Genomic DNA, 20,841 nt, shown 5'->3' with positions numbered 1-20,841 from the left:
GACCAAAACCAAAAGTTAAAAAACCGAATCTGCATACTTACTTTTCTTTTACACGATTGCTGGTGGGTCTGGGATCAACGAATCGCCAATAGTTTCGAGTGATTATATACATTATTTGCTTATTACTTTTTTGCTATTCAAATATAAGTTTCTTGATTTCATGTTTATTGCATATTTTTTTCAGGCAAGCATCAGTATACCCATCCCAAAAGAACATCACAGGTTTGTCCTTGGGAAAAGTGGTAAAAGGTTGGGTGAATTGGAATTAAGTACTGCAACGAAAATCAGTGTACCGCGCCCAGATGACGACTCGGATTTAATTAAGATTACTGGAACTAAAGAAGGCATTGACAAAGCTCGGCATGAAATTCAACTCTTATCTGATGAGCAGGTAAATTTCAGTTGCCTGATATTTTTAATACTAATATTGGAAAAAGGAAAGTACATGGTACAATCCTTGTATTTTTAACTGTTATTTATGGTAGTGTATTCCCAATCATTATTTTCAGTAGTTAGATTTTATTTCCTTATTGGGAGTTACTTTTATATTCAATTGCTTTTTGTTCAAGACCTTTTGTGTTCATCTCTTCACTGTTTCCACAGATTCCTCGTTTTTGCAGAAAGAAAATCTTTTACTCAAATTTATTAAGTTTATAATTTAATTGCAATTAACAGATTAAAGTGGAGCATATTAAAGCTGCATTCATGTTTGATTACATCATTGTTGTATAATTTAATTTCATTGTGGAACATGCTATCAAGCCAATTCAAATACAATACACTCTCGATTATCCGTGCGGGGATTATCCGGTTTGCGGATTATCCGTGCTCATTCCGGAGTCGTACAAAAAATTTAAAGAGAAGAAGTTTCAAAATTTTTAAAAATTTGATTCATAAAGTTATAACTCTACCAAATCTTTGGAAAGCAATATTCGTTATTGGATTGCAGTATATGGAATATCAGCAGCACAATCAAAGGTAAAATCGTCTATGTTATCATGATCATGAAAAAAGATCTTACCGCTTGATGAATAACCTTCTTCAGATATTCAAGAAGAATATAATAACAGTATTCTCGAACAAACAAAAGAAATCTAAGGTTTCGAAATTCTTGAAGAAAAATTAAAAGGTAGGTTTCAAAGTGATGCATCTGAGCCTGGCTTCCAGTATTTGACAGATGAAGACATCGTTATGTTGTTAAATCAAATAGTGATGATAGTAACAGATGCAGAAGATGTAATAAATGAGGGAAATACAATTTCTGCTGCTCTACAATCTGTTGAAACTTTATTAGATTATATAGGAGTATTTGATTAACTACGGTTCGTAAAATATGTGTCAATATGCGACGTATTTCACATTTTTTTTAAAGGAAAATTCCTAGTTTGATGTTATACGGGATGCAAATGAAAGTAATTTTTATATTTTTTGTACTGATATGGATTTTTTCTTTTATAAAAAGTTCGGATTATCCGTGTTTTTCAATTGTCCGTGTGACCTGTCTCGGTGATTAACCCGGATAATCGGGAGTGCACTGTACAATGTAACATAGTGAACAATATAAAAGTTGTATTAGTTTTTGGCTCTTTTATAAATTTAAGCCGTTACAAGTACCTTCAATATAATGCACATTTTTTATAGGAATGTTTTGTGATGTCCTGAAATAATAAATTTATAGTGATTTTTCATGATAAGTACACAATAAGATTTGGCTGTGGATAAATAACCATGGAGATAGTGTGGAAGCCTGAGTGAGAAATTTAAAAGGGGGCAGAAGTGCTAAATTCTTAACTCAATAAAAAATTAATAAATTATTTAATTTGGCAGTTTCTGAAAAATTAGGGTCAAGATTTGCTAATTTTTTACAGCTGCTCACAAGAATCATCTACTAATTTGTTTGTTAAAGTTGCAAATTGTTACCAATTTAACATAGCCGTTAAATTATAACTGTAATGAACTTTTTTTTTTAAGTTATCAATTATAGCTTTAATGTGTTCTCATCCTATTACTTGTTTTATCAACATTTCATTCTGTTCAATTACTTGTTGTCATAACAAGTAATTAAAAGTTTATTATGATTTTAATCATTTTAAGTAATTCATTACACGCTCATTTTCACAGATTTACAAAGATTGGATCTAATTTTTATAATTTTGAATGCAATTGCATTTTAAAAGATTGATTCAAGTAGGTTATTTTTCAAATGTTATAAATATGTGCTTTTGAATTTTTTTTCTTCTTTTTCAAATTATAAAAATATTTGTTTTGTCGACAACATATTGCTTTTTTGCATTAATTATTTTAGTCCTTAAAATATACAAAAGTTCTATTAGAATTGTTAGAATTTGGTAACATTCACTGTGAAATTAACACTTAGTTATTTTCTTTATTGGGAGTTAAGCATTTTCAAACTTTTGATACTCTAATATCTTTAGTTACAAGCTACAAGCTTTTGATACTTAAGTATAAATCTTTTAATTCTTTATAGGCTAAATTTGCATTTGAACGATTGGAAATACCCAAAATTTATCATCCATTCATCCTTGGACCATTCAATGAGACCATTACTCAGATCACTAATGAAACTGGAGCTAGAATTAACATTCCACCTGCCTCTGTATTAAAGGATGAACTAACCATTGCTGGAGAAAAGGTTGCTGTTGCTAAGGCTAAAGAAAGAGTTCAACAGATTCATGAAGAAAAGGTAATTTGTTTCAACTTAAAATTTTATATATAAACCAGTGGAATCGCTCAGCTGTAATGAAAATGCATTAGTCATTAAATTATGTCATTCAAGTTTTTAGCTAAGAAATCATTTACCGATCTAGTGCTTCGTTTGAGAAAATAAACTAATAAGAACTGATAATAGAAGAATAAGAAACTAACGTTTTTGAGCATCGCCTGTTCTTCCTAGACTGTAACTGGACCAGGTTCATTCAAAACCTATTTGGTCTGGTTTACAGGTAAAGAAAGGCACAGTTTTACAGTGTTACAGTGCTGTATTGGTTAAGACCAGATATAAGTTCTTTAAAATTATTTTACATAGTCTAAGCCGCTGTCTGAATTTTGGGTTTGTTATAAGAAACAAATTTTACGTGCAAATGAATAATTTAAAAATGTTCAAGGAATTAATTGAAGCTATTATTTATACCTTTTTACATTTATACTAGTTTGGGGTTATGTTACATTCTGTTATAAAACAAGATTCTATGATTATATGTGTTTTAAAATAGAAAAGAAAAAAAATTCTAATTATTGAATTTTAATTATTTTTTTCAAATCAATTTTAAAAAAATTTATTTTATTTTGAATTTATTAAATTCTAACTTATTCTTTACCAAAATGTTTTAATTTTCCATAATTTTAATTTTATTTCTTTAAATGGTAACCTAAATAATAGACATTATCTAGCTGCTTTTTGAATTTTTCTTGTTTTTACAAGGAAAGGATAATCTTGCAAGGAAGAAACTTAAGAATATTATAAAATTCTGTTTAATTAAATATGACACTGCATTCTTTTATATGCATTAATTCATGTAAAATTTAATTTTAATTCTACAATATTAATTTTTCTTTTAAGTTAAGGTAATAATAAAACATGATAAAAGGTTAAAACTAAGGTAAAATTATTTCATTTACGTATATATTATAATATAGTTCATTGTATATAAATGTTGTGAGAATTTAAATTCTGAAGAAATATAGTTAGTTGTAACTTAACTATTTTTACAATTTAATTAATTTTTTAAAATTTTTTTAGAAAAGAAACTGTCAGTCTGTATCTGTTGAGGTCCCCAAATACCAGCATAAGTACATAATTGGACAAAGAGGTCAAACAATTCAAGAAATTTTTAAAGAAACTGGAGTATCAGTGGAAATGCCTGCCACAGATGTACAGTCGGACACCATCACTCTTAGGGGTGAACAGGCTAAATTAGGACCCGCTTTGACTTATGTTTATGCTAAGGTATGCCTTTAATGAAATTTAATATTTTATAGAAAACAAATTTTAATCGTTATACTTATCTGGCTTTGTTTTTTACATTTTAAAAATGTAGATACTGCTTTAGTTCTGTCATAACTTTGTTGTGTTGAACTTTCCAGGCTAACAGTGTAAAAAATGAATCCATCAATGTTGAAAGCTGGCTTCATAAATACATCATTGGAAAAAAAGGAGCAAATATCAAGCATTTAACTCAAGATCTTACAAAGGTGAGTCATATTTAGAAAACCTGCTACATACTTTTGTTGTCAATTATAACTGTAGTACACCTTATAAGAGAAATTAATATTTATCACTCTGGTTGCCATGAGACACGCATGTTGTGTCTCAGTTACATTTTTTTACAGCAATGTGACAAATAATATATTAAATGTGCTCTAAGCCCTTTTATGCTATTTTACCCTTTTGTTTAGTTTTAATTTATAATAAACTTGAGGTATTTGTTCAATGAAAGTAGACATTTAAACTTATTGAAGATTTTTCCTTTTTATTCCTGTTTCTTAAGTTTTTATTTTCATAAACTTTAAACATATCAAGAATAATACTTATAAATTATTTTTATAATGTGAATGTTAAATTCAATTAATTACATTTATACATTAGTCATTAAGTTAATCAATAAAATATGTTATTTTATTTTGTATTTCTATGAAAAAGTGCGCTGCATTGAAAGTCAGGCATCGTACTCTGTCACCTAAGTTACAAGTTGTCATGCCTAAAAAAAATATTGCTTGACTTCTTTTAAAGTTGCGTTTTAGGCGACCTACAATATACACTTAAGTGACCAAAAATATTACTTAAATAAATATTATTAAAATTATTTGAATTATAACTGATCACAAAATTGTTTTATTACATTTAAATCTATGTTTGCAAACAGTTACATACATTCCAGTTGCAAATTTGCTACTGTTTTTTGAAAAATCATATCCTGACCATTTCCATTATATCCAATCATATCCATTTTGAAAAATCATATATAGTGCTAATAAAATATTTGTAATTATTATAATTGCAGTGTTTTCATCATAGAAAAAAAATGGGTGAGAATTTCTCACCCTTTCTCAAAAACAGGGTGAGATTTCAAAAAGTTAAGTGAGATTTCTGAAAGCTAAAAAAACACAAACTCCTGAAAAAAAATCATTTCTTTAATTATAATACATTTTTAACGTCTTCTATTTTTAAAGCATTGAATATTTTTGGTGCATCTTCATAGAAGATTTTGCCTTTACAAGGTATTTCTCCATCTTACATAAGTGCATAAAAAATTTGAACGTCTTACATGAAGAAACCTTACCTACGGTAAACACGTGGTTGCAGAGAAATGTGTTTTGAAAGGGGTACCGTGGTTCGAAAAGTTTCTGAACAGTACTGGTAAATAGAGAGGCTAGATAATGGGGCAGATGTTGAAAATAATGAAAGATCTAGGAAGAAAAGTGAAACAGATTTTATGCTAAATGGCGTAATTCGAAGTTTTTTCCAAAATGCGAGAAATTGGCGAATTTTGAAATTGATTTATAGAATGTGTGAATTTCTCGCGGTAATCATTTTTTAATGCGAGAAAAGAAAAAAATATGCAAGATTCTCGCGCTGTAGTGAAAACACTAATTAGGTATTACTAATAGAAATGTTTACATTACTCCACAAGTAATAAGCAATTAAAAATGATTTAGCTTTTTCTTACTAGTGAAATTGTGCTATGGTTCTTACATCACGAAAAAAAAAAAACTTATTTAGCTAACTTGCAAATGAATCCAATGTGTTATTTGCAGTAACTCCCTAGTGCATGAATATTCACAATGAATCTTGATTCATTAGTGAATCAACAAGAATGATTAGTGAAGATGCTTGTGACTGTGCACGTGTAATAGATTCATGTCTAGCTTTGTTCCTTTTAATGGTTTTACAGAATTTCAATGCCTTGAACTTCATTTATATGCTTAAATTTATATCTTCAACTATTATTTTAAAATACATAATGCAATTTGAAATAAAAATACATCCATAAAAATGGAAATGTGTAATTTGAAATTAACATTTACTGAAATAATATTTATACTTTATGTAATATCAATATTAATGCAAGTCAAAAAGAGTTTATTTCAATTATTGTTTCCACAGCTCTGCTTCAATGGTTTTAATATAAGAACTGCTATGAAACTTTTAATCCCATCACTGATTGTTTATCCCTTATTTTGTTTATCATTATTCATTGCTTATTTCATTTTCAGGTTCAAATTGATTTCTTGGATGATCATATTAAACTAGAGGGTCCTCCAGAGGAAGTAAAAACTGCCCAAACAAAGTTGATGGACATGATTGGGAATTTGCGGAAACAGCTGGCTTACGAGGAAGTCAAAGTCAATCCTCTTTTCCATAGACACATCATTGGTAAAAATGGAGCTAATAGTAAGTAATGATTTCCAGTTTTTCAATAAAAATTTTTTTTAGACTTTAAGTAAGAATTTGAGCTGTAATGAGGTAGCAAACTGTAAAATCACACATTCTAATAAATAAATAAATAAAACTATTGGGTTTCATTAAAGATTTGGCTCATTCATCATGAACTTAAAAGAACTTTTAATTGACAGAATGCTTATGTCTGATATTAAAAGTCATGATGTACTTTTGAAATAACTTATATAAATTGATTATTAGGAAGTTTTATAACAACGTTCATTATAAGATAAGATTAAATAATAATAAGTTTTAAAAAAATCTGTTATAAATGAGAATTATATATCGATAAAATATTCTGTTAGCCAATAAGGTAATTGATAGCAGGTAATGATTACATGGTAGTAATTAATTGCTTGTAATGATGCTCACAACTATTACCAATAATTACAAGTAATATAACTTGTATTAGAAGTTATCATTTAATTGTAAGTCACAATTATACTCATTTCTTCTTATTGCTTTTTTGAGTTCAAAGAATATGCCAAAAAACATTTATTTTGATTAAAAAAAAAAGGATATATTTTTATCTCAAGTAAAACTAAAATTTCAGTTAAGTATTTTCTTATAAAATGTGATAAAATATTTTGAATTTTGGTCTTTGTTTTGCAAAATTTATTGTATTAGATACACTAAAGTATAGTTTTTTTTTTTTTTTTTTTTTAAATTAATTAAGCAGATTATGTTATCTAAATCTTCCTAATTGTTTCAGTGTAAACTATTATTTAGTGCACTGATTCTTATTGTTTAAAATTCTAAATTTTTATTTTTAAAAAGTAATGTTTCATTTTTAATGTTTTGTTTTTTTAAAATTCTAGTTAACAAGTTGAAACAAGATCCTAGGACGCTTATCAATATCCCATCTGATGGTGACAGTGATATTATTCGCGTTGAAGGAAATGCAGAAGATGTTGCTCAAGTTAAAAAATCTCTTCTGGAATTGGCTCACAAAATGGTAACTATGTAATCTTTATTTAGGTGTTATGAAATACCCGCACTAAAAGAATTTAATCACACTTTAAGATCACTCTCTTATTAGTTTAAATAAGTTTTCAGTAGTGGAATATATCAACTTAAGATTTTTTCTCCCATAAATTAATATTTTTGCATAATAAAATGATACTGACATTTTTGATACATTTAGTTTGGATTAACTTAGGTCCTGTAGTCAGTAGGCAGGTGGGTGACCACTTTGATCAGTCAGGGTAGGGACCGAGGGTGCACAGTATCTGTCCTTGTTAAACTGTTCTGCATTAAAGTGCTAGACTTCATGCGCAGGTCGTCCGCTGCCAAAGCAGGGGAGCCACCCCCTCTACAGATTATCAAAATTGAGTTGGCATGTCTTCAAATTATCTTCAGGTATGTTTCCCAGAACATGTCCCATAGCCCACTGTGCAGCTCTGGTGCGACGTAAATAAAGAACCTACCTACCATCGGTATTTTTGCAGCATGTATTTTCACATGACAACCATTGAGTGATTAACTTAAGAGGTAATAGTTGCTGAACATTTTCCAATACCAAGGGTCTGTTTAGAAAAAATTTGGGTCCGTCAACGGACCCTACATAAAATATCTTTTTCTAAAAACAGACCCTTCACAAAATAATTTATCTTTTAATCGGACCCTTCACAAATTTGTTTATCTTCATTATTGTTTTGTTAATCAAATAAACCCTTCTCGGAGGAGGGGGGGAGGGAAAAGACTTTTCGAGACAAATTAAGTTTTCCAAGTTTCCCTAAGTTTAAATTCCAAATGAAGTATTATAAGAAAATATTTCTACTTTTACAAACATCGTGTGCGCATTCTTATTAATATTAAATCCTAATTTATTCTGTAAATAAATAATTGATCAATTTATATTTTTTCATAAAATTAATAGAATATTATGTAAATGAAAACTTATTTCTGGCAATTTTTTAAATAAATATTATAAATTTAAGAATTGTTTAAGTTTACTTAATGCATGACACATTAAAAGTGATACATTACTAAGTTGTGTTATTTAAAATATGTCTATTGAAATTATTAATGCGAGTGATTTTGTCTCCATTATTGGTCCGAAATGAATATTCTATATTGAGCAATGTAGGCTAAGTACCAAATAACAGGACCCTTTGTGCACAAATTCACAAAAGCAGGATCCTGGTTGAAAGAATGTGACTTAACGCTTCTTTTATATTCACAAATTATGAATAGTTTTTTCACAATTTTACGAAAACAGGACCTTTCACAAAATGTCTGGACAGACCCCTGAATACATACTGAAGTATATAATTTAAGTTTTGAAACTTTATGATCTTGCAAAGAGTTAATTACAAAATAAAATTATAAAATGTCAGCTAATTTGGAAAAAGCTTCAATTGTTTGTGCTGATTCATGATATTTTTGTAAGATAGTACAAGTTTGTATCTGATAGTCTTTATAACTGTTCAAGTTTATTCATGATAATCTTTTATTAATTTTATGTTGATTATTTACCTTAATCCTTGTTTAATTTTTAGGAAAATGAAGTGTCAAAGGATCTAGTAATCGAACAGCGCTTCCATCGCAATCTTATTGGTGCCAAAGGGGAAAAGATTAGGGAAATTAGAGAACGTTTTAATCAAGTAAGCACATTTTAATGAGATTGCAATAATTTGTTTTCTCATTTTGAAAATTCTAAGAGGTCTGCATGTGTTTCATTTGATGTAAAGGCTTTGATATTAACAAGTCACAAAAAAGAAATATACTAATGTCAGAAAGGAAATAAAAATGTTGTAGTGTATTGAATAGTTTTTAATTTTAGCTCTCAATTAGAGTTTAATAAAGTTAAGTCAAGTGTTAAGAGAAATCAAGCTTAAATGAAATCTTTTGTTTCATCTTCATTACTAATAGTGAGCTAGTTAAACTTCTAATTTTTTTCGAGGAATAATAAAACATGTAACACAGGATGCGTAGCATTTTTAAAAAGTGCTTATTTTTATTTACATATCTTAAAAGCCCTTAAAGATGCTTTTTTTTTTCGGAGTTTGTAAAAAGTGCTTAATTTTCTATCTTAAAAGAGATTGTTTGGGGGGCTTGTCAATTGTATTTATAAATTACAGGTGAAAAAAAAAAAAGATTTTTTCATCAATATTTATCCAGGACGAGTTATTTTATTGTGATTATGTAAAGTTTTTGAAATGATTTTTGAATTTTGTTGATTTTATGTTTATGAATTAAGAACTTTAAACAATGGAATTTTTTTTTTTATCACTGCACATATCCTAATTATGATTTTTTCTTTTTGGAAAGTGGTTAAAAATATTTTTTGAGTGCTTAAAAAATGCTCATTTTTTGTTGAAAATTCTGGCTGCGTACCCTTTGTAAAAAATTGACTCATTAATATCTGAAAATCTTTTTATATTTTGAAACTTTAATAATTTAGAGACATTGAAAACTGAAATATCTAATCAAAATTTACTTTTAATTGCTTTATTTACATTAAAATTGTATCTGCCAATTTTTTAAATCAGTTTATTGTAATTATTTGCTGCTGTTGTACTTCTGCAATTGCAGCTAAATTAGTGTTAGAATATGGTGTAAAGATATAATAGAGTGATATCATTTTATTTCTATTACATTTTTGCAAATTACTCTTCCTTGTGCAACTTTTCCTTTTTTTACAATAATATTTCTTACTATAATTATAATTTGAAATAACTTACTGAGAATAAATTAATTATTTTATATAGCTAGAAATTGAAAAATATTTTAAAGGTGTTGATTATGAGAAATTTTGTAAACAATGAGTGTTTTGTTTTCGTTCAAAATTGAGTTTGTACAATTTTGTTTTCAGGTTAATATAACATTTCCAGAACCTGGTTTAAAGAGTGACAAAGTATCCATTCGAGGGCCTAAAGCTGATGTTAATGGATGTTACAAATATCTCCATCAATTAAACGAAGAAATGAAACTCACTAATTTTAGCGTTGATATTCCTATTTATAAACAAAATCATAAGTTTATTATTGGAAAAGGAGGTGCTAACATCAAAAAGGTAAATTTATATTGTTACAAGTAACAAATCTACTTTTCCAAAAAAAAGTGCTCAACAAAAACTTACTGGTTTGTAATTATTTCTAACGCTTATTTTTAACATAAGCAAAAAACTTAAGTGCAAATGCAATTAATTTTTCAAGTCGGATTGGTGCAAATCTTACGCAAGTTCGCCAGCTGAAGGTATTTTGCTCTATAACTCAAGTGTACATTATTTCTTTTAGGAAATTAAAAGTTTTAGACATTCATCAAAATCACCAATGTTTGATTGTTCTCTAGTATTTCTTAAAAATAAATATTCCTTTTTAATAAGGCATAGGTTAAAAGTTGAAAAAAAGAAAACATAAATGGTATTAAATAATAAATTTACTCATATAAACTGGAACTAGATATCTCTTAATAATTTCCCATGAATTGTAGTGACTCAGGCGTTAGAGCCTTTGCCTTCGAATGAGGTGAATCGGGTTCGAATGAATGTCCGGTTGATATGAATTTTGCACCCTTCTGGTACCGACCACAGTGCTGATGTAAAACGTGCTCTGTGGTGGACTAATCATGGGTTAGTTCCCTTGCAGTCAGGGTAACTGTTGGAGTTTTTCGTGGTTTTCCTCTCCATGTAACTCAAATTTCGGGTTAGTAGTTCCATTAAAAAAGTCCTCCTCGAAGGCAAATGTCTTCCAATATTTGATCCTGAAGTTCCCTTGTCTTCTGGATTGGATTCGAAATTACAAGGCTACGGTGTTGAATATTAGTAATCGTAAACCCTAAATTGGATCAGCTGATCAATGCCGGTTATAAAATAAAATAAGTATATTTTTCTAAGCAATTTTTTAAAAATTATTAGTATTTTTTTTTTTTTAGCATAAGCATATCAAGTTGTGACTGCATTTTGAGGGTAATTTGTAATCACTACAAAAAAATGTTTGAAAATTTTATCTGCTGTGTTTGTGCTCCTTTTTAATATGTAATCATGAGTATGCTTTTTTTTTTTAAATATGTAGTCATAATTCTAATTTGTTACAGATTAGGGATGATACCAATACAAGAATTGATCTTCCAGCTGAAGGGGCAGATTCTGATGTGATAACCATAAGGGGTAAAAAGGAAGATGTCCTTATAGCAAGAGATAAGATATTAGCAATACAAGAAGAATTGGTAAGATATAACTTTAAATATGGATTGTTTATACACTTCTTTTTAAGGTAGTTTGGTATTAAAAATGTTTTCTTTTTAAATAAATATTATTCTATTAGGTTTAGTAGTGCTAATTTTTCCAATCATTAATTTTTTAATCAATGTTAATGTACTGCGGTTTAATTGTTTATTGTGTTTTTTTTCTTCAAAAATGTTCGAACTTTAATTAAATATGAATTTCTAATCACCTGGGTTAATAAATAAAAAATTTATAAATGCTCTCTTGAGAGTTACGGTATTATTTCAAATTCTAATTTACATTTTTATCAAGAAATTTTATTATTTTAACAAAATTTAAGCTACATGCTTTGAAAAATTCAGGGGGAAATCAGTGGATTTTTTTCATAAAAGATTATTACCGTCCTGATCGGAAATATTTTCGTCAATTTAAAGTGTAAGTTTCTAATAATAATTTTTTTGATTACGCAACATATATATTTCGTAAAATCTGCTGTTACAGTCTGACCTCGTTAACGCAAAATCGGTGGGACTATCAGAATTATTTCGTGTTAACCGAATTTCGTCTCATCCGATAGATCATGAAAACAATTAATTCTGTGCTATTAATACATGTTATGTACTACATTAACGTATGCAATCAATAATCTTATGAAAATAAGCTTAAAGATTTATCTACTTTATTAAACTATTATTTTAACCATTTTATTTATTTGCCCATCTGCTACTTCTAACAAAGGAGGAAAATAGAAATAGCATTTCTTAAAATGTATGATTGGAATTTTATTCACATGCTTATTATCTGTGTCCAGTTTCCTTTCAATGTTAAGCAATAATTAGCTTGAAAATTTCATGTTAAACATGTAAAATTCAACAATTGATTGCTGACTCAGAAGACCAAACATTTGTTTAAGGTAAAGCGATATTTCAGGTTAAGCAATTTCGTGTCAGTGAGGTTCAACTGTTTTTTTTTTCCATCTTGGTAGTTCTTATAACTTTTAAATTAATTATTTTTTTTAAATTTAAAAATGCCTTTGATTGCTTCTTGTGTTATAGATCTAGTGCATTAATACTAATTTGCATGTTTTAACTCTACTTTTGAGTTCTTTAGCATTAAAGCATTATTAATACAAGTGTATATATTGATTGCAGGATCAAGTGATTACTAAAGAAATAATGATTCCAGCAAAATTGCATAATTCCATAATCGGTACTAAGGGCAGACTCATCCGTTCTATAACTGAGGACTGTGGAGGTGTTACAATAAAATTCCCTACTGGCGGTACTGGCAGTGATAAAGTGTCTATTCGTGGTCCAAAGGATGATGTTGAGAAAGCCAAGAAGCTTCTGCTTGAACTTTCTAACGAAAAACAGCTAACCAGCCACACAGCTGAAGTGAAAGCTGATCCGAAACATCACAAGTTTTTAATTGGAAAAAGTGGTGTCAATATTAAAAAGGTAGAATTTATACTTTTGATTTAATTTGTATTTGTTTATAACTAAAGTCAAAATAACGTTTGCTGATTTTGCATTTTATTAATTTTTTTTTCTCTATAGAAAATTATTGAACTAATTCAGGCCATTAAATTTAAAAGTGAAACTTTTTAGTTTGTTCAAAATTTTCTAATGAAAATATTTTCATAGCAGGAACAAAAAATTTTATCGACAAACTGTTTGTTGCCATATAATTATATACAATATACTCTAGATATCTCAAAGTTGAAGGGATGCTAAAAATATTTCAATATAACAAGTTCAGAACTAAATATGTTCTAAAAATGTATTCTAAAATATTACTCTAAAAAATAATCATGATACATGAGAATAACTACTAATAAATGTTTGTATTGGTAGTTGACTGTAAGTCCTATTACAATGATGATAATTTTATTCTTAAATGTAAGACAAAAGTAATTAGGAATTAAATAGAAAAGAATTGGTTTACAATAAATTTATGTTGATTTTTTTCGAAAAAATTCATTTTCTGTTTCAAGAAAAATTTGGCATAAGGTTTTGAGAACAAACTTTTCGACATGGGAATTCAAAATTGACATTAGGTGGATTGTTATGCCAAGGGGGGAAAGTATTTTTTTGAAAAAATTCATTCACATAAGGTTTTGAAAAAATTCAACATAGGAATTAAAATTAACAATAAGAGAATATTTAATGCTGAAGCAGAAATTTTTTTTTTTTGACATAAGGTTTTTGAGATGTTGAAAGCATCCTGTGATAAAAGTGGAGAGTAAAACTATCGTAATGCAGAGTAAAGGGTTAACAGTTTTCCAAGTCTAATTACTTAACCAAATGTATGGATAGTTAATATGAATCTTGTGAATAGTAGCCAACTTAAATAGTTGAGACTAAAATTAAAAAGCAAGAAAAAAGTATATTTTAAAATTTTGCTGGATAAGAATATCTAGATGATGCACTAAACTAAACTAAATTTACTTTATACATGTAGATAGATGAGGATTATAGTAAATTATTGGTTCTCAGCTGATCAAAGTTTTACATGTGGGTAATTGCTTAATGTTTTATCAGAAAATTAATATTTTCTAGAATTCAATCTCTTAAGTTGTCTCTTATAGAAAGTGATATATAGCTATCATTGTTTTAAAATTTAGTTATATAATTTCACTTAACTTTTTCTTATTAGGTTCGCGATAAAACTGGGGCTAGAATTATTTTCCCAAGTGAAAGCGATGAGGACAGAGATGTCATCCATATCATTGGTAGGAAAGAAGAGGTTGATGCTGCTAAGAAAGAATTGGAAAATATCATTTCTGAATTGGTACTTATTGTTTTTCTTCCAATTTTAAATATAAGTATTTTGAATCAAGTAGTTCATTTATTTAGAATATCCAATGTAAGATTCAATATTAGAAATTTAATTTTTTTTTTAAATATCTTTTTTTTTTATTAAATATTCTTTTTTAAAAAATGTCTTTTTTTTAAATATCTTAATAAATTTTTCATTAAATAGTTTGCTTAATATAGCACATTCATATCAGGGTTGGGTTTTTGACGTCAAAAAGTGGTTTTTGACATGACAAGGGTATAATACTGGTTTAAACCGTCAAAAACCCGTCAAAAATGTCAAAAACTGAAGTTTGCCAAGAAAATATATAAACTTCAAAACTACCAACAGTTGCCATGCATTATATTGAAATTTAATTATACTATAGGTAATCAGCAGGTTTTAAAATATTTTTTAATTAAAATTTAGGTAAAATAACAGATTTAAAATCTCAGAAATTTATATACAAATGCATGTGCAGAAAAATTTTGCACAAAAATTGTTTAAATATTTATATTTAAAAATTTTTTTTTTCTTTTTGATACTAAAGAAAATTAAAAGTTTCTTACTATGCATTTTTGACATATAATGAACATATAACTAATATTTATAAGGAACTTACAAGTTATGTTGTATAAATACAAACTTGATATAAGATACAAGTGTATAAAAAAATATTTTTAATGTTATACCGAATATCTTTATTATCCAGTATGTTAATTTGAATTTAAAAGTAGTTATATTTATGAATAATGATAAATATAATTCATATTGTTTATTATATTTATTTATAATTATTACACTTATCATTTTAAAACAATTTTTATCTCTTAATTTTTTTTTCTCCACTTGTATTAAGAATACAAATAATGCATATCTTGAAAGCAGGAAGTAATTATTCAACGGCTGAATATTTAGATATTCAACAAAACTATATCGTATTCAGCAATATGAAATTCACAAGTATTTCGATAAACTAAATTTTCAGCATAGTAAATGAATAGGCTGAATATACTGTAAATCGACACTAACTACTCTGTGTATTTAACAGAAAGCACTTAAATTTGTATTGTCTTATGTTAAAAAGATTATTAAGAAGATTTAAAAGAATATTAAAGATTTTTCTTTAAAAGAAGATGTCTAATGTACAAAACTGCTAATGTTTATCTTTAAAAATGTATAATTTTTAGTATAATCTATACTATACACTAAATTTGGTTATAAATAACTTTCTTAATAATATCACTGCAGAGACAATAACACATGAAAATGAATACATAATATTACAAAATATGTGAGTTTTCAAAAGTACAAGATTTTGGTTACTATTCAAAATATAAGTGTTTCTTCAAAATTTTAAATTTATTTTTTCTAGAACATATTTAGAAACACTATCCTTTAAAAAATATATAAACTTTATGTATTAATTAAATTTCACATATGAATATAGGTTTTTGACATTTTCGACATTTTTGACAGTGAGGTTTTTGACGTGACGGTTTAAACCATGGTTTAAACTGTCAAAAACTGTCACATGTCAAAAACCTGCCAACCCTGATTCATATAATGTAATATTTTAATTTTATTAAAATATTGAATACAAATGAATATTTAAAATGTAATTAAAGTAATAAAATTTTGGATAATTTTTTCTGTATAACGAAAAAAATTTTAGGATTGTACTTAGTTACTTATTTACTTATTAATCCTATCTACTGCAGTGCTTAAAATACCATACCTTAAGCCTAATATTTAGTCCAAGGATGGTAAACTAAAACTGAATTTTTCTAAACTAGTGGATTTTTATGTAACTAAACACATGACAATTTGTCTCTCTGACCTTTTTATATATCTGTTTAAATTATTTGCTTAAAGCGATGAATGAAATTATATTATTAAATAAAATATGAATACATGATCACTTTCACTACTTGAAATATTTTCTTATACTACGGAAAATTCCATTTTAGTTAGTGGCGTGTGTAAAAGCAAAAGCTTTTTCTAGTATTTATTAGGTTTACTTTTCTGTAGATATTTCATTTTAAAATCACTTAATATTTTGCATTATTTATAACAATATAAGGTCTTAGTTTCTGGTTTAAACTTAATTATTTTGAATGAGTCTGTTTGAATTAATATAAGCTCTTTTTTGAAAAACTTTGATTAAAATTTTAATTCTAAATGTGTGTGAACTAATGACAATGACTTGAGTGTGAATTATTGAACAGTGACTTGAAACTTAATTGAAATAGTTTTAAGTAATTGAAGAACTTGTAATATCCTTTGTCAAACAATAATTGAAAACTAGTTACTAAATTATTTAATATTTTAGAAAAATACAACTGAAGATAAAGTCCGTATTGATCCAAAACATCACCGGCATTTTGTTGCAAGACGTGGTGAGGTATTGAAACAAATTGCCGATGAATTTGGTGGTGTTAGCGTGAGCTTCCCCAAGATTGGTTCAGATAGTGATGAAGTCTCTCTAAAAGGAGCTAAAGATTATATCGAAGGAGCCAAAGCAAAATTGCTGGAAATCGTTCAAGATTTGGTAATTATATGTTAATTTTATGTGCTTTATTTAATTTTGAAACTCCAATCTGCTGGAGTATCATCTGAGTTTTGACATTTTTACACATTTAACTAACTTATTAAGTGTTTTAGTTTTAAGTTATTAAGTGTTAGTGACACAAATTTGTGCAGAAATCACTTAGTTTTATTTTAAAAGTCAGAATAGTTTGTGGAGGTGGATTTTTTTAAGTTTCTTTTTTAACTGCTATTTACAAATAAGATTTCATAAAGTTGTTAATATATATATTCCAAGTATTATTTTTTTATTATAAACCTAATAAAAGCTGATTGTCTGGAAATCAACCACATCCTACCTCTAAGTTTAGTTCATGGTTATAATTTTATTATGATAGGCAAATTGAAAATTTTAGAATTTTGGGTTGTATTTTTTTTTTTTTTTTTAATGTTATATTTTAGTTTATTATAAGAATTTTAATGGCTCTTATTTTGATTGCATTGTATTTTAATGTTTTCTCTGAAAGTTCACTACAAGATTATTTTTTTCCCTCCTTCCCAAATTTTGTGTTTGTTGAAAAGTGATAACATTTAAAACATTCTTCTGGAATTTGTCTTTAAAAACATTAAAGGACAAAAACTGGAATACGAATTGCTCAGCTTTCAGCAGAAAAAAATTATTAAGTTTTAGTGACCTAAAAATTAACCCTGCAGAAATTGAATAATTTTGTTCTGTTGGTGATAGTTGGAAAAAGGATGTTTTGTGTAGGCTTTTGAATTAGTTGTATAAGGTATTAGTTGAATTTGTATTGGTCGAACAAAAATACGCAAACTTAAACTAAGAATCATACATTTGAACATAAGTTTTGCTATTGCTGAAAAAAGCTTTACCAAAAAGCAGAACAAATCGGCATCGCTTTAAAATCAGATCTTTTTAATACAACTATTTCCTCTTTTTCTTTTTTGTAATAAATGCTTAGTTGTCAGATTTTAAATAGCTAATATTTTACCTACTTAAGTTTATATATTTTTCTTGAACTACGTACAATTATTTTACACTGTTCGTAACATAATGTTTCTATTTTAAAGAAGTTTTTGAAAATTTAAGAAATTTTTGTTTTTGTTTCTTAATCAGTTTGTTAAAATTAAAATTTTTACAAAAGAAGAATCTTGTAAGTAAAATTTATTCATATAATTCTTTTTTAAAAAAATGCACACATCATAGCTGCCAACTCTACTGGATTTTCTAGTAGACTACTGGTTTAACTAAAATTCTCCTGGTTTTTGTACATTTTAGAGAATTTCCTAAAATTGAGTAAGTTTCCTAAAAAATCCTTATTGAAATCCAATTTTTGTACAGATTATTGCTTGCTTGAATATTTAAATAAGTATTACTTATACATAATGAAGCTAGCCTCATTTATAGAAATCAGTTCAAATTTTTTTTTTTTTGTTCTAAAATGTTCAGTTTATTTTCATTCAGAATTCTCCTTTAAGTAATTAAAGAGATCTTTTAACTATCTTCGATGAATTAAATGCCTATTAATATTCGAAATTATGAATAAATCTAATTCAAAACATTTCAAGTATGTTTAACATGAAATCATAACTGGAAAATATTGCAGTATTTCTATTTTGATGACTATAAAATTCCCTATGTGTAAAATATTTAGTACATTTGCAACAATTATCATGAAATTTCTATTTTGTAAAATCTATTGCATTTTTTCCTACCCTTGTTGGCAGCTGTGAAGCTTGTGATAAAAATTAATTTCTTATTTGGTTATAATAATCTATAAACTTGAACCTGTTTTAATTTAAATATTAATTATTAGGATTCCAGAGTCACCATGGAATGTGAAATTTTACAAGAACATCATCGTACAGTTCTGGGAGCTAGAGGAATAAAAGTTCAGAATATTCAGAAAGATTTTGATGTTACCATTAAGTTCCCTGATCGTGAGAGAAATGATGGTAATAAAATTATTCCAATATTAAAATTTATATTCGTTAAAAGAGTGTCATATTTATTAGTTGTAATTGTTTTCAATATTTTAATTATTTAACAATGATTCCTTCATATATTTACTATCATGCAGTTTTTATTATGATTTATAATAAGACTACAAAATATCATATTTTTTCTAATTAGGGTGAGTCCCGTGACACAGAATATTTGGAACCCGCTCCAAGCTGTTCTGATGATGCGGTTCAATAACTGATTGAAAAATTTAATTAGTTTTCATCTTAAGAGTAGAGTGGAGATATTTCCTTTTTCTGTGTCAGATTGTTACACTTGTGTATTACAACAGCTGTCAATGTTAAGCATTCAATCAATAAATTTTAGAGGACTTTACATAAATAATGTGTCCATTATGAAATATGTTCAACAGGGTGGTAATTTACAACAAATTTAATCTTTGTTTTGAGGTTCACTCCTTGATTTTTTTTAAATTTGACTCCTCAAAAATTAAGAGGGTGGGAGTGACATTACTGTCTAAAATTTTTTTGTGGATAATACTGGGATTGAGGATCTTTGGGAATCTTTTCCACATCATTCAGGGCATCTATATTCAAGATCTGTGGCAAAATTGCCCCTGAGCAATGGAGCAACTCTGATTGTCAGAGATAAGCTAAAGAGCTAAATCGCGATTGCCCAAGTGTGCGTCAAAAAAAGCTTCTTAAGCTAAACAGGAACAGTTTGAGGAAGATCGTTGGTCTTCTCGCTGAACACTGCTCCCTCGGGATGCACCTCTTTATAATGGGTGTTTAATCTGATTCTCTTTGTCGAGGTTGTCATCTTTAGGAGACTTCACGACATATACTTTGTGATTGTGAGGTCTATTCTGCTCAAAGATTTGAGCATTTAGGGCAACATTGCATTAAGGTCTGAAATATAAATTCCTGTGTGATGTTTGCTGAACTTTGTTTCAGCTATAACCCTAATCATTTTTTAGGGTTTGTGTACAATAGACCTCTGGTCAATGTGCCTCACTTTTTATAGCTGCTCAACCTCGAAGTCTAATGTAATGACAATCAATCAAGTTTTCGAGATGTTCAGGCAAGCAGTTTTAAGAACCTTTTTTTTTCTTCATTTGATTCTGTGTATTGTGTTGTTATATATTCTAAACTCTAGGAACTTCAAAAGCAATACTAATTAGCAATTTGGTGTAAAAATGTCCCTTTTTTTTAAAGAAAAAGTTTATTAGATTGCCTCAGATTTTCGCCCATGTGACTTTGATCCCATGTGACTTTGCCTTAGGCTATTTTGAATACAGTGAAACTTCTCCTAAAGGCCACCTCTACTTAAGGGCCACCTCTATTAAGGGCCAATATTTTGAGGAACGAAAATTTTCCCCATAGACATAATGTTAATTTTCCTCCCATTAATGGGCCACATTTTCCTGACTACCTCCAATAAAGGCCATTTATTTTTTAAAAAAATTTCTCAAAAATTATATTGTTTTAAGTTTTAAAAAAATACAATACATATTTTTTTTAAACTTATTTGTTCAATTTTTTCAGGAGTTCAGTCTGATTCAGATAATGAGAATGAGTCCCCCGTGCCATATTTATCAAACCAAGAAACGCTAATAGAAGTAAATAAACTGATATCCCAATCCAAGGCATTAATAAATGATGCGAATTTTACTAATTTGTTCTATAGAGTTAAGGAATCATTAGAAACTAAAATTGTTTGCGAAAAAGTTGTAAAAAGTAAAGAAACTTCAATTTAAATTTTTTTAAACATGTATAAAAACTTAAAATTTTAATAAACAGTTTTTTTCTACATAAATTTTGATTTCTTCATTTTATTTTTTGGTCACCCCCATTTAAGGTCCACCCCTCATAAGGGCCAATTTTCAATGGACCGACAGGTGGCCCTTAC

General features: G+C 27.7%; 1 protein-coding gene across 1 annotated transcript in view; it reads left to right on the top strand.

Moving 5' to 3' along the window:
* The window catches only part of Dp1 (satellite-binding protein 1 Dp1), a 45,205-nt gene that overhangs the window by 12,962 nt on the left and 11,402 nt on the right, over positions 1–20,841 (top strand). The window contains exons 5-17 of the mRNA XM_043044465.3: positions 185–391; positions 2,489–2,704; positions 3,761–3,967; positions 4,105–4,212; positions 6,235–6,412; positions 7,279–7,415; positions 8,962–9,066; positions 10,278–10,478; positions 11,501–11,632; positions 12,782–13,087; positions 14,286–14,420; positions 16,759–16,977; positions 18,788–18,926. Coding sequence (XP_042900399.2) covers positions 185–391; positions 2,489–2,704; positions 3,761–3,967; positions 4,105–4,212; positions 6,235–6,412; positions 7,279–7,415; positions 8,962–9,066; positions 10,278–10,478; positions 11,501–11,632; positions 12,782–13,087; positions 14,286–14,420; positions 16,759–16,977; positions 18,788–18,926 — 2,290 coding nt within the window. The remainder of the gene's footprint in view (positions 1–184; positions 392–2,488; positions 2,705–3,760; positions 3,968–4,104; positions 4,213–6,234; positions 6,413–7,278; positions 7,416–8,961; positions 9,067–10,277; positions 10,479–11,500; positions 11,633–12,781; positions 13,088–14,285; positions 14,421–16,758; positions 16,978–18,787; positions 18,927–20,841) is intronic.

This window comes from Parasteatoda tepidariorum, chromosome 2, assembly GCF_982258835.1.
Source record: "Parasteatoda tepidariorum strain Cologne lab strain chromosome 2, Ptep-v5.0, whole genome shotgun sequence".
Lineage (NCBI taxonomy): Eukaryota > Metazoa > Arthropoda > Arachnida > Araneae > Theridiidae > Parasteatoda > Parasteatoda tepidariorum.
Note: the sequence above shows the minus strand (reverse complement) of the source record. Positions and strands in the feature narration are given on the sequence as shown.